We start from the raw sequence: 14,267 nt of genomic DNA, 5'->3' as shown, positions 1-14,267 counted from the left end.
GTGGGCAGATGCCCCGAGGAGGTTCTCGGAGCCCGTGCACACAGCGCCCCGGAAGGGCTCTGGCCGGGAGGAGGCTCTGGTCCAGCCCTCACTCCCCCTGCAGTGCTCTGCGTGTTGGGAGTGTCAGCACCCTGACGGGGACCCTGTCCCCTTCCTCTACCCTGCCCAGCCCGGGACGCCTGCCAGGCCCTGCCCTGTAGGTTCGGGTTGGCGGGGCCAGGGCATCTGCAGGAGCGAACAGGGAGGGCAGGCGGAGGAGGGTGCTCCTGCCCGCCCTGCTGCCTCCTGGTCCGTGTGGCCGAGTCCCTCTTCTGAGGCTCCTGCTGATGACACTTCTCCCACAGTCAGTCGCAGTTACTACAAGTTCCAGGAACCCCTCCTCCCCTTGTCCCCTAAGGTCTGGGGTGGAAACGGGTTCCCACAGGCGCTGGTGGTGCCTGCCTCCCCCCGGGTCCCCTCAGCCCTGCTTGCCCCTCTCAGGAGAGTCCCCCTGGGAAATGCTGCTTAGCCTCCCTCTTAGAGTGCGCCCTTCAGCGGTGATCTCCAAATCTAACACCTCCCAACCTCATGACCTAGACCACCAGTAACTAAGTGTAACTGCAGCTCTAGGCCATCACAAACACGGGACACTTACACGGAGCCAGGGGTGCTAAGGGCTTCTGTTTGTTTTTACCCGAATCCGGAGCAGCCCTGACACTGCTATGCTACTGTTTGCCCATTACTTAGATGGGGAAGGTGGGGCACCGCGGGTAAGTCACCAGCTGGTAAGTGAAGAATCGCCGTTTGAACCTAGCGGTCTAATTGGGAGCCCAGCTCTTCCCCGGATCACCCCTGGAGCTCAGCATCCCCATCTGTTTCAGAAATTCTGAAGGGGCTCGGGAGGGTAGCTCAGAGGAAACTACAGGAGCTGCTGGAACGGGACACCGGGCTCAGGGAGGGGGCTGCAGGCAGGCAGCAGGCAGACCCAGAGGGAGAGGGAGTCACTGGAAGACAGCAGCGTGGGAGGAGGCTGCGGACAGCCCGACCAGGAAAGGGAACAGGGACACCGACAAGGAAGGGAACATGCAGGCTGGGTGGGGGCGGGGGTGGTCTTTCTAACCCCGCTGGCCAGCCCAGCACCGGGCACTGAACTGAAATTATGAACCTACAACACTCCATCTAAGGAAGGTGGTGCCGATCCCATCTCATGCAGGACGAGGAAACTGAAGTTAGATGCACAAGGAAGGTTTCTGAAACTCGGCCTTAGTGGCAGAGCCCGCATCGAACCCAGGCTCATCGGATGCACAGCCCCTCGGGGAGAGTGACGGAGGGAAGGGCCTTAACCAGGATGGACGGGGTGTGAGGAAAAGGAGGACTTAAAGGCTGTCACCAGTGGTCACAGCTGGTTTTAGCAGAGTGCAAGGGGGACCCAGCGCACTCACGCGGCTCTCCAGTCACGGGGAAATAATTTCTGACTCGTGACACCTTTTTCAACCAAGGTGGTGCCTAGCCCAGGGCCCTCCCGGCATCTGGTTTGCATGTGCTCCCATCCAGACATGGCGGCCCTCTTACCTCTGGGTTTCCTCTTGCTGAGCACAGACTGCCAGGCGATGGCAAGGGTGAAGAGCAGCACGCTGAGGATGCCCAGGCAGCACAGGAGCACGGCGCACACGTAGAGATCTGCAAGGAGCCACAATGTTACCCAGGGGACGCAGTGGGTGGGGGCGGGTACCGAGGGGACGAGGTGGGTGGGAGGGAGGGGACGCACCGGACAAACAAGCCTCATGCACTTCACACCAATCAAATCCAAATGAACCACAAACCCAAACGTAAAATAGAAGCTAGAAAACTTTTAGAAAAAAGACAGGAGAAAAGTCTTTGGGGTCTAGGAGTAAGCAAATAATGTTTAGGCTTGACACCAAAAGGGCCATCCATAAAAGGAAAAGTTAACACAGTTGATGTAAGCAAATTAACATTTTTGCTCTATAAACACCCATATGAATAGGATGAAAAGATGAGCCACAGACTGGGAGAAACTGCTTACAAACCACAAACTGAGCAAAGGACTAACTAGTATCTAGACTATAAAGAACTCTCAAAATTCAACAGTAAAACATAAACAACCCTATTCAAAAATGGGCAGAAACGTACAGACATTTAACCAAAAAGAATATACAGGCGGCAAATAAGCAGATAAAAATAAAATAAGATGTGTAACTTCCATAGCCATTAGGAAAATGCACAGGTTCAGCACAAGGAGCCACACCACACCTAGCACCACCGCTGAAATACAAGGAGGGCAACACCAGTTCTGGCCAGGACAGAGGCCCGGGCCCTGAGACACAGCGGGTGAGAATGGGAAGTGGCACAGCACAGTCTCTTACAAGGCCCAGCATTCCCCCCGCAGTCACAGAGAAACGGAGACCGCAGTTCACCCAGAAACATGCACGTTTGTCCATAGCAGCTCTGCAGCACAGCTGAGGACAGCACAAACGCCCTACGGGGCACAGGGGACAGCTGAGTGTCCTGGTGTGGACACGCCTGGCAGCACGAGGAGCAGACTACTGAACGCGCTAACCTGGAGGAGCCTCCAGCGCTCCTCGCTGGGTGAAAATATCCCAAAAGGTTACGGACCGTGAGAGTTTACTTTGCATAATGTGTACTTTGCCTGCCATTCTGCAATGACAGCACCACAGAAAGAGAACAGAGGAGTGGTTGCAGAGGCTCCGGAGGGAGTCAGAGGACTATGGGCCTGGCTATACGGGACCCTGGTAGTGACGGGAATGTTCGCATCTGGGCTGCGTCCATGTCAGCATCTTGGCTGCGATACTGCTCTCGAGTTTTTCAAGATGTCGCCATGGGGAGAAATCAGGCAAAGAGTACAAACCAATACAAAGCACCTATCTCTGTATTATTTCTTAGAAATACAGGCTAATCTACAATTTTCTCAAAAATAAAGGTTAAGTTGAAATAGTTAAACCATGTTCATATATGCCTTAGCCAGTTTGGGCTACTATAACAAATATGCTGGTGGCCAAAACAACAAACATTTATTTCTAGAAGACCAAGGTGCTGGCGGGTCTGGGGTCTGGGAAGAGCCCTCCTCCTGGTTAGAAGCATCCTCTCTTGGTGTCCTCAACGGGGGAACGAGCAGCAAGCAGGCTCTCAGGGCCGCCTCTTACTCCATCCCCACGGCCTCATCACCACAAGGTTCTACCTCCTAACACCATCCCATTAGGGGATGGGATTTCTACATGAAAACGCATCCATTTCTTAAAGTCCAATAACCAACTTTATCACCAGTCTGACGGATAAAATGCTCAGAAAGGGAAAAGGAAGACAAAAGCTTTATTTTAATCTTCTTTGCAGCAAAACGCTGCAGATGGCTGGACTTGGGAAATGTTTAAACTTAGCACCAATGTTTCTCTGCTGACTTAAATTTCTCAGCAGGACAGGCACCGTGGGCCAAGGTCAGCACGCTCCTAGCACTCGGGGCATAACAAGGAGCATGCAGAGTGCGCTCCCGAGAGAGGCTGCACGGCACCCACAACAGGAGGACTGCGTGCCCAGGACAAGGCAAGCCGGCAGGTCCCAGGTTCGATTCCGGTCAAGGGCATGTACCTGGGTTGCGGGCACATCCCCAGTAGGAGGTGTGCAGGAGGCAGCTGATCGATGTTTCTTTCTCATCCATGTTTCTAACTCTCTATCCCTCTTCCTTCCTCTCTGTAAAAAATCAATAAAATATATATATTTTAAAAAAACATATTTTAAAAAAATGATTCTGAACCGCTTTTAAAAATGTGATAAAAGCTTCTCATACATGATTTGATTGAATCTTATTATTGGCTACTAAAAGTGTTACTGACAGTACATTAAAGTAAATAATTCTATGATGGACATTTATAAGCTTAAATTGTAACACATCTCTCTCTCACATTATGTTCTTCAGATTAAGTTCCTAGAAGAAAAATTGCTTAGTCGACAGAAATCCGCCTTTGGAAAGCCCTTGGGACCAGGAGAAGTAGTCAGGTCAGGGCCTGCACGGAAAAGGCAAGCGTGCTGACCCGGCCTGGGGGACAGGTGGGGCTCATGGTCAATGCGACAGACGGAGGGAGAACCAGATGGACTCCGGCTCCCGGCTTCCTCTCGGCTCTCCCTGGCAGCCGGCCCCAGGGAAGTCCAGTGCCGGTCGGCCAGGAGCCAGGGGCGCCCGCAGGAGCAGGCTCAGTGGCTTTTCTAGGGTGAGTGGGTCCTGCTCCCGGGAGCTAGAGCCTGGGCACCACCATGGAGACGCAGCAGGCCAAGGTGGCAGGTGAAGGGAGCACTGCGGACACCTCAGGAAGCAGGGGCAGAAGGCACAGGCAGCGTCTCCCAGAGGGAGTGGGGGGGCGGGGGGGGGACGTGGAAGGGTGGGGGGAGTCAGCCACAGGGCAGAGGGCTGGGTGAGAGATCCAGAGGCCCGGACTCCTGCAGAGCACTAGGTGCAGGAAAACGCCCGCTGGCTTCCCCACCAGGAAGCCACTGGGGCCGTCCAGTCCCGGGTCCCGGGTCCCAGGGAAGCTATGCGGGGGGATGGGGGCACAGAGCAGGTTACAGGGGTCAGGAGTTCAGGGGTATGTGAGGAGTTTGAGGCAGAACAGAAAAAACTCCCTCCTGTGACCAAAATTAAAGCAGCTTCCCATAGCCACGCCTGTGTCTCCGATGGGTGGCTCGGTGGTTAACATGGTGGAGCATCCGGAGTGGCCAGTGAGGAGGGAGGCGTGGCCTCCATTTAAAATAATGAGGCCCCGAGGGACAGAGCAGAGGTCCCGGGCAGGAAGCTGGACAGGATGCGGCCGGCCAGAGTGCGGGGTCATGTCACAGTCCTGACTGGTTTTTGGTTGTTCATCCTCACCCGGGGTTTTAGAGAAGAAGGGAGGGAGGGAGGGAGGGAGGGAGCAAGGGAGGGAGGAAGGGAGAAAGACATTGATGGGAGAGAGAAACATTGATCGGTTGCCTCTAGTATGCCCAACTGAGCCACACTGGCCAGGGCACAGTCCTGGATTTTACACCACGGAGCAGACTCACTGGGAACAGGCTGCAGAGCCGAGTCTGGGACGAAGGGATGGGGAACAGTGTGGGCACAGTGCCAGGCAGACAGATGTGGGCCAGGTGGACACATCTGCCTCATAGGGATCCTGGAGAGGTGGCCCCTGGACCAGAAGGCAAGGAAAATGTGGTCTCAGTGTCATTCTCGGATGGAGAGAAGCTGTCCTACTGTGTGCTGCTGGAGCAGGCACCGCCATGCACAGCCCACCTCTGCATCTGAACTCTGCCCTTGGTTCTGGGACTGCAGAAACCACGGAAGGACAAGGCCACGGTGAGACACTACCACAGTGTCCCCAGAGCATACGGTAGACATCTGTGGCCATTCTGCTCTGGCAGGTGGGGAGGGGCTCCAAGAGGCCCATGTTAGGGTTTCAGATCACAGCTTCCTCAACATGGCACAATGGGGGCTCTCCACAGGCAGCCACAGATACAGATCATAAAACATCAGGCCAGTCTGGAAGGCTCCGCTACCTGACAAGCACACAGGCCCTCCGGCCAGCAGGCACCAGCAGCCGGTGAGGCCCCACAGGCTCTGGTGACCGCCTGTGCGCTAGTGTGCCCTTGAAGCTGTATGCACCTTAAAACGTGTGGCCTCGCAGGAGGAGAGAAGCCAAAACACTGAGCTTTCCCAAGTTGGGCAGCAGCCATCACCCCAAAGTTCTCATGTTTTCCTCTGTTCCAAGCTTTCCTCTTGCTGCATCAAGAGTATGCGAACCAGGACCCAGCCCTGAGCCTGTGAGTCAGGGCCACAGCTGCCACGGGTCCCAGGACAGCTGGGGCAAAGCTGTGACCGGGCAGGCAGGCCGCTCGGTCCCAGGCAGCGCGCTCAGGCTGGCCTGCCGGCCCCGCTCCTTCAACCCTTATGCAAACACCTCCCTGGCTACAGATGCTGCTCAGGGGTTTTAGAACAGCCCAGGCCAAACAGTGCTTGTCCAGACTGAATCCCAGCCCTCAGCTCCAAACTGAACAAAACGCCTGTGGCTTCACTACATCTGGGATTTGCTTTCAAGGCACCCATTTACCTGCACACTCAAATCATCCCAAAACTCCTGTTCGTTCCCCAGACTCATCTGCACTTCTGTCTTCTGCCACTGCACTTCCAGAGGCACCAGTGCTATTTTTAGGCTCAATTGCAAGCCACCATGCAGAACACGGCCCCGGCCCAGGCCTCCCGGAAGCAGATGGTGGGGCCAGCAGGCTGGAGAGATGATCGCCCCATGGGGAGGCTGAAATGGTGCACGGGGTTGCACGCCCGCTCCCGCCCTCCCAGAAAGCCAGGCCACACAGGCCTGCAGAGTGGCCCCCAGAATGGCAGACAGCACCTGTTGCTGGGCAACCCGAGGCTGCCTGGGTATGCAGAGCTGCTTTGAAACCTGGTGAGCCCAGCACCCCTCAGCTCAGGCAAGGAACCCAACTCTCCCGAACCACTGAATCTGGGAGTGGATGCCAGTCCTCTCCATTTCCAGAGCCAACGCCAAGGCCAGGGAGATGGCAGCTCTGTGGAGGGAGCTGTGCACTCTGCCACTGTTTGCCCAGCCTGTGAAATCTGAGCAGCAGCATCTCGTGAGAGGCCTGACAATGCCTTTTTGTGCTGCGGGTGCACAGCCAGGCCCCGCCAAGCCCCGGAGGATGGATGGCCGCCGGCAGGCCCCACTGTAGCTCTCCCATCCAGGAACAAAGGGGCAAAGGCCTGGGATCAGGCGCCGGGGAATTGCAACTGTACCCCTGACCTCGCCAACGCTGCGCCTGGGTTAAAAAAGCAAAGCCCAGAGAAACGGATGCCGAAATCCCAGGGGAAGGGTGCCATGGAAACAGCTGCCTGCGGCATTCCTCAGGGTGGGAAGGCCCAGGCCGCTTTTCCGAGCGGACCTCTGTTTCTGTGCCGAGAAGAGAGGGCCTGTTGGGCTGCCTGCACTGCATAGAGCTAAGCCGAGAGTAACCCTGACACTCTGTAGCCACACGTGAACTGCAAAGAGCTATTACCCTCAGAGAGTCTTAGAGATGCTGATCGTGCTGCAAGGAGCTGGGGACTAAACGCTACAGTCCTTCCAAGTACATCGCCCCCGTCCTGGAAACAGCGGGAGCCCTGACACACTGCACATTCTTTGATCACTTCCTGACATATAATCAGACTCTCAGGGGGGCATGGAGTCCTGGTTACTACTCACAGACCCGCAGGAGACTGTGACCTGGTGGTAGAGAGGGCTCCCTCTGTCTCCGCGGCCAGCGACCTGCCTTAGGGCCTCCCAGGCCTCCCCCCCAATACCGTCCTGGCCACAGAAGCATGGGCGAAAGTCGACCGCTTTTCCTGCTGCCTCATCTTCCGAGGAGTCAAGTCACTTTCACGTTTGCTAATGAACAGACATTCACTGAATGAAAGGCTCAGGGAGGAAATGGGAGATTATCTGGCTGGAGGTCACAAACAAAGAAGGCAGCTACAGACACGCAGAAGCAGAGCGGGGAAAACAAAGCATCACTGTTGGAGCGAAGTGCAACCTGAGAAACAGTGTCTGTGACTTCGAAAGGCAACAACGACCCCGATGGCCTACCCGAGTGACACCTTATGGTCGGCAAGCAAGGTGCATAATTATGGTTGCATTTTCCCAAAAGGGAGAGGGAGAGAGAGAAACCCCGGCCTGACCCACTGCTTGTATCTAGCTCCCACTGCTTCCCCCAGGGCAAGCTTTGCTCCCAGCACACCTGATGAGCTACCTGAAGGGGATGGTGAGGCCCCAGGGCACACTCGCCTGGGATCCTTGTGACAAGGTCACTCCCATCTATCCATGCCTGCCTGCACCCGAGTGATCCCTCACCATGTCCCAATCAGCTCTTAGCAGGACTCGGTTTGGTGCTGACCAGAGGCCCTGCCTGGGAGCTGGCAAGCACAGTCCCTCACTGTTTATGGTCAAAGTCCTCAGCTCTGTGGTCATTGCTGTGGTTTTCCCGCCTTCGAGGCCCGGCTCCTCAGCCTTGGCAGGCGTGGGCATTGTAGGCTGTTTGGCAGCATCCTTGGCCTCTACCCAAGAGATGCCAGTAGCACCAAAATGCTAGTTGTGGCACCAACACTATATCCACCTGTTGGCCAATGTCCCTGGGGAGGCCCAGCTGCCTCCTGCTGAGGTCCTGCCCCAAGGCTCCAGGTGGAGCTGCCTCAGAACCACCGCGTTCCTGGTTCTGTGAGCGAGGGCAGTGCCCGCCAAAGGGCATCCATAAGGGCTCCCGGGGACGCTGGTGTGTGCTGCGGGTCTGAGACCAGCCCGGGAGCCACTGCTCGAAGGCCTGGCTGTGCGGGAAGCAGCTGTGCTCTCAAGCCCTTCCCGCTCGTCAGAACCTCTGCAAATGGGGTGCAGGCATCAGTGCTTCTGATGTCCGATGTCCCCTGCGACTCCAAATGGGTCGAAAAGCACTTGCTTCAGATTTCAAGCTGTTTCCAGATCCCAGACTCCTATGAACCTGAGAAAGAACTAGTCGCAGTGGATGGATTTGCCATTTTTGTTTTGCTCGAAGATCCTTCCCTAATAGCATGTGAGAGTAGGAATTCTGGAGCAAAACAAAGCCCCAAAGGACGCAGCCTGGAGCTTCCACCTCCACGTTTCCTAAACTCTTGGGCACCACCAGAATTCCCGTCCTACTCTTGAGTAAGTTTAGGGCAAGAAAACAATGTGATATGGTGGCAAATCTAAGAAGTTAGGGTCCTTTCTTCCCGTTCTATTCCTTCCCTCTCACCTTAGATGAGGTAGATCTTATAACAAAACAGAACGCAAGCTTTACCTGCAAAAAATGCCCACGTCCCCGTCTTCTCAAAGGATGAGTCTTCAGAAGCTTTGAGGGGAATCACTGCAAGACAAAACGACACAGCACAGTGTGAGTAGAGCAGCTACGGGCCCGGCCCGCCCCGAAGACAAAACCAGGCCAGGCGGCACCCCAGATCTTTACACAGTCATCTTCGCCTGTGCAGAACCACAGTTACCGGCCACGACGCACGGGCCACAGAGAGGTGCCAGGACTCACGCATAACCACTGAGAGATGTTGTCTGTTTAAAAGCCAATAAACGCCAAAGCTGGGATGCAGTTCAGTAGAAGTCCCACTGCCCATATTCTCGAAAAATAGATTCCCCAGTGGGGATTCCAAGAACCAACACAGTATTGCTTTTACCATTTGGCATCTCAAGATAGAGAAGCCCGAGGTCACGTGGTGACTGGGGTCCGCACTCTGAGCCCCGTCTTCCATGCAGGACACCCACGGAGTGGCAGGATCTGGTGTTGGATTGAGTCACCCTGTTTGCTTTCGGCCACTGACTTCGCCGGGCCTGCTCTGGACAGGCATGGGAATGGAGCTGAGTTACACTATTAAATCTGAACATCGCACTAAATTAAAGAGTCTGAACCACAGAAAGTCCCATGCACAGGGGTAATACATCTATAATAATAAAAGCGTAATATGCTACTTAGACTGGACATCCTTCTGGATGACCTTCCAGATGACCAGGTGAAGCCGGGGCTGCGAGGGAAGTCCGGGTCCCGGGTGCCAGAGGGAAGCCGGTGCAGGCAGCCAGGGGAAGGAAGGCCTACTGTTGCATGAATGTCATGCATTGGGTCTCTAGTCTGAAATAAAATTCTAAAAATTAACCCGACCAAAAAACGCAAGGTGCCAGGGAACTAAAATATTGTCCAATAGAATTTTCCAAGGTGATGGACATGGTCTCCCTGTGCTGCACACACAGTCCACCTGGCAGAGAAGCAGAATTTGTGACTGTATTTCATTTCCATTAACTTAACTTTAAATAGCATATGTGGTCCATGGCCACCAAACTGAAGAGCTCTGGAGAAGAGATCTAGGACCTGAATAAAAAGAATGCATCATCTATCTATCATATAGCTATCACCTATCATCTATCTATCTATCTATCTATCTATCATCTATCTATCATCTATCTATGTTGTCTTTCAGAGAACAATTAGGGTAGCTGAAATATATGTACACAGAGATAATGTGTAATTATGTAATACAAATGTATTTACAGAATATAAATATGTAATTAGCAAAGCTAAAATGCAGCTTTTCCCCGCTTTTCTAATTGTTCTCAGAGGAGGGCCAGGTCTGCTGTAAGTTAGCCTATTGTTCTGGAGAAGAACTCCTCTCCCATTAGAACCTGAATTCCCTGACACCAGAGCTGTATCTCCACCTGCATATCCCCATCCCTGGGCACACGCCCGGCAGTTGGCAGAGGCTGAGTAAATAAACGATCTATTTCCTTCTAATGGCCCCACCAAGGAGGCGCCCAGGCGTGGACTCAGTGGGTACTTGGTCCTGCACGGTATTAGACATGTCAGACAATTTGTCTACCATCCTTCTTGCCTCACTGCTCCACTCACAGCTTCTGCACTTGCTGACTGTGAGAGCAAACCATCAGATCCCGCCCTTCAAGAATTTAAACTAAGAAAGCGTGCATGTGGTTGCTGTGGACCCTCAAGCTGGAAGAAATTGTGGACTTTGGGGCAGGCAGCTGTGTGTGGAAAACGGGCAAGCAGAACAGAAGGAAGACAGACCCTGCACAGGAACAAAGCGGGTGAGAGGCCTACGGGGCTGAGAGACTGGATCTTGACGGCACCTTGCATCCCCAGAGGGCTGATGTGTTGTCTTTGCTGTCCTTGCCTTTCGAGCTCGGTGCTCTTAAATCACCCCTCCTCCCTCCTGAATTAGTGTGCATGGGTTTTCACAGCTTCAACTAATTAACCAGGGCCAGGCTAACCACAAAGAGTCTGAATGAAGACAATACAGAAATGAGATGCATCTCCTATCAGCGGTTCTCAACCTGTGGGTCGCGACCTCTGAAAATACATCCTGCATATCAGGTATTTACATTACGATTCATAACAGTAGCAAAATTACAGTTATGAAGTGGCAACGAAAATAATTTTATGGTTGGGGGTCACCACAACATGAGAAACTGTATTAAAGGGTCTCGGCATTAGGAAGGTTGAGAACCACTGTATGCTTACGTTTCCAGCAGCACGTGTGCCCACCACACCAGAGCCTCCCCACTGCAAGTGGCTCCAGGACCAGCAGCGGGTGCCATGGGGCTGGTTGGGAGTGCAGGGCCCCTCGGGTGCCAGCCCAGATCTGCTGGACAGCACCTGCTTTCAACCCAGAGTCCCTGGTGAATCACATGCATTTAAAGTTCATGATGAACGGACGTAGACTGGGTTGAAACGTTAAGTTGCCATTTGCTGGTTGTGTGACTTTGGGCAAGTCACTTAACTGCTGGTGCCTCAGTTCCTCACTTGTTATGCAGGGATGACCAGGAGCCCCCACCTCAGGGTAAGTGTGGGTAGCACAGGGATCAGTACATGTGACGTGCTCAGAACAGCGCCTGAGACCTCCTGAGCCCTCTGTGTCCACAAGGACACCGGGTCTCCAAGGCAGGGACGTTCAGTTTATCCCCCTTAATTCCCACACCTATGCCTGCCTGCCCCGTGCTGTCCGCCTCGGCCTGGAGTGTGACTCTCCCGCTGTTCAAATGGCCATGGACGGAGCTCCCTGTCGTGTGGCTCACTGTCTGCAGCCCGAACAGGCTGTGACCATTCCAGCAAAGCCAAGTGCTCTCAGATCTTTGCTTATTCATCTTTCTTCTTTTTTTCTTTCCAATAATTATGGACCCCTCATTTAGTCCAACTTTAATTCCCTTTGCCTTATGTGGGACAGGAGGCCCGGTCCCCCTCGTTGGCATGTGGGGACAGGGGCTGCAAAGGCCAGCGAGCTGGGACTCAGAGCGGGGGCTCTGGGTGCACCTCCCCAGTGCAGCTGCCTTATGGGTTCGCACAGCAACTGATCAACACCGTGGCCGGAGTCCTATCTGTTCCAAGAAAGAAAATCTTCACATAAACTCAGCAGAGTCTCCGAGATTTTCCCAAGGTTCCGCATAACAATCTCGGTCCATTGTCAAACCACCTGTCTGAGTCCACACACCACGAGGGCACACGGAGGGGAGGAGAAGGGGGATCCAGCCAGGCTGACATGGCAGCAGGGCTTGGTAGCGGACAAGCAGTGGCCCACCTCACTCGATGGGTGCAGCTGGGCAAGGCGGGGAGGACATAGTGCGACAGGTCAGGGGAGCAGCAGGGAGCCGTTTGGCCTCAGCATCAAGCCTTTCCTCAAAGCAGCTTTACCAGGAACAGAGTGGCCACTTGGTTTTGTGTGACTCCTACACCCATGTATGAAGTGCACGGGCTCAGCGTGGAGAGGGAGTGAAGAGCTCTCTGAAGCTCATCATCACTGGCCTACGGACCGCTCTGTCATTCCCCGCAGACCCGGCACCCAGGGGCACAGCACCCTGCCCTCCGGGGCGGGGGGCCCAGGTGACTGAGCTGCAGGCCGTCCCGGGCCCTCCCCGAGGGCAGGACGTGCTGTGACAGACACCAGGCCTTGGTCTTTTGGAAAGAACTGCTTAAAAGTGGCTCAGGATCAAACAGCCTGGGAGAATGCAGGGCAGAGGCCCCGAGACACACAGATCCTATCTGCTGGCGTCTGGAGGCAGCAGGCCCATGAGGGAAGCCATCGCTCTGCGCTGTGCAACAGGAGCCTTCGCTCCTAAGCGGAACAGGATGCCGACTCCCCCGGGGGATTTTCACAGGCTGTGGCGACAGTTCCCTCGTCCGGCCCCTTCCTGGGCTTGGCTCCGTGAGGACACTGACACCTTCCCAGACCTGCGGGAGGGACTGAAGCTCCCATTGGACAGATGGCTGACGAGGTTCAGAGGCCCCTCTTCTGTGCTCTCTCCCACCTGTTCCTGTAATAAAGGATCCTGCCACTAGAGACGTTCACATGGCATCTATAGGTTACATCAAAGTAAGCGGCACCTTCCCACACAGAAAGCCTCGCAGGATGCAGGCATCAGTGGAAAGGGTGTGCAGGGGCCCTGGCACAGGCAGAGGATGCGGCCACAGCGGCAGAGGCACACTCAGGGGGAGACCCTGGAGCGGGGCGGGCGCGCCTCCATGAGGCTCTGCCTCGGCACCAGGTGGTAAGTGCTCCCAGATCCCAGACCTTGACTGACAGGCCGTGCCTTCACCTAGTGCCCAGAGCCTCACGTTCCTAAAATCCAGTGGTAGGAGGATTCACTGGGACTCCTCTAACACGGAGATTTCCAGGCGTCACGCTGAGCTTCTGGTGTGAGAAATTCAATCCGGGAGACCTCAGCATCACGTGGCAGGGGCACACCTTCGCCAAAGTCTGATCCGGGGCCGCCCCACGAGGAGAAGCCCCGCTCGCACCCTCCTAGTGAAAGTGGGTGCCGAGTCCACAGAGACGCGGGGGAGGGAATTCAAGTCTTGAGGAGTCAGGCCTGCGTCCCAATCTCCCTTCCGGCCTAGGGCAGGGTCCAGGACTGGAAACTAAACCAACCTCTTCAATTTAATCCAGGAAAACAAGACCAAGAACAAACCTTAGGACTAAGCCAATCTCACAAGTGTGTTTACAAAGGACCCCAGACGGGCCTTAAACAGCAACGCCTCTGCAGCGAGTCTGAGGATGGTGTGTCTGCCATGTGCTGCCTCAAGCTGGGGCCGGAGGCTCTGAGTCCAGAGGCCTTCCTCCAAGGGCCTCTGACACTGCCTGCCGCCTCCCCGCTGACCCGGTTCTCTTGTTCCTTACCTGCCTCGCAGCTGAAGGGAAGGGGCTGTGCTTTCTTCACTCCCTAGACTCCTTCCTGGCCCGGAACAAGTCAGAGTTTCTTTAAAAGAAGGAATGAGCCCTAACCAGTTTGGCTCGGTGGATAGAGCGTCGGCCCGTGGACTGAAGGGTCCCAGGTTCGATTCTGGTCAGGGGCATATACCTTGGTTGTGGGCACATCCCCAGTAGGGGATGTGCAGGAGGCAGCTGGTCGATGTTTCTCTCTCATCGATGTTTCTAACTCTCTATCCCTCTCCCTTCCTCTCTGTAAAAAATCAATAAAGTATATTTAAAAAAATAAAAAATAAATAAAAGAAGGAATGAATGGAGTGAACATTGTGCCGTGTTGTGGGTCGAGGTGCTGGGCCACAACATCATCACATTCTGGGAGATGGAGCCCCGTCCTCCCCGCCAGCCCCTCTCCTGGCAGCCCTGTTCACAGGCCATCGAGGCTGCCTCCAAACGACGGCCTGGCCTTGGTCCTGATGCTTTGGGTCTGGAGTGACTTACTTTATGGCCTCGGAGTTCT

General features: G+C 54.7%; 1 protein-coding gene across 1 annotated transcript in view; it reads right to left on the bottom strand.

Annotated features, from left to right (window-relative positions):
* VSTM4 (V-set and transmembrane domain containing 4) overlaps positions 1-14,267 on the bottom strand; it is a 100,299-nt gene that overhangs the window by 59,013 nt on the left and 27,019 nt on the right. The window contains exons 3-4 of the mRNA XM_070431978.1: positions 8,839-8,904; positions 1,552-1,659 (exon numbers count right to left, since the gene is read on the bottom strand). Of these exons, the coding sequence (XP_070288079.1) occupies positions 1,552-1,659; positions 8,839-8,904 (174 nt within the window). The remainder of the gene's footprint in view (positions 1-1,551; positions 1,660-8,838; positions 8,905-14,267) is intronic.

Source organism: Myotis yumanensis, unplaced genomic scaffold (assembly GCF_028538775.1).
Source record: "Myotis yumanensis isolate MYYU_CA2020_CCGP unplaced genomic scaffold, mMyoYum1.0.hap1 SCAF_13, whole genome shotgun sequence".
Lineage (NCBI taxonomy): Eukaryota > Metazoa > Chordata > Mammalia > Chiroptera > Vespertilionidae > Myotis > Myotis yumanensis.
The sequence above is the reverse complement of the archived record's forward strand: the minus strand, read 5'-3'. Positions and strand labels throughout refer to the sequence as shown.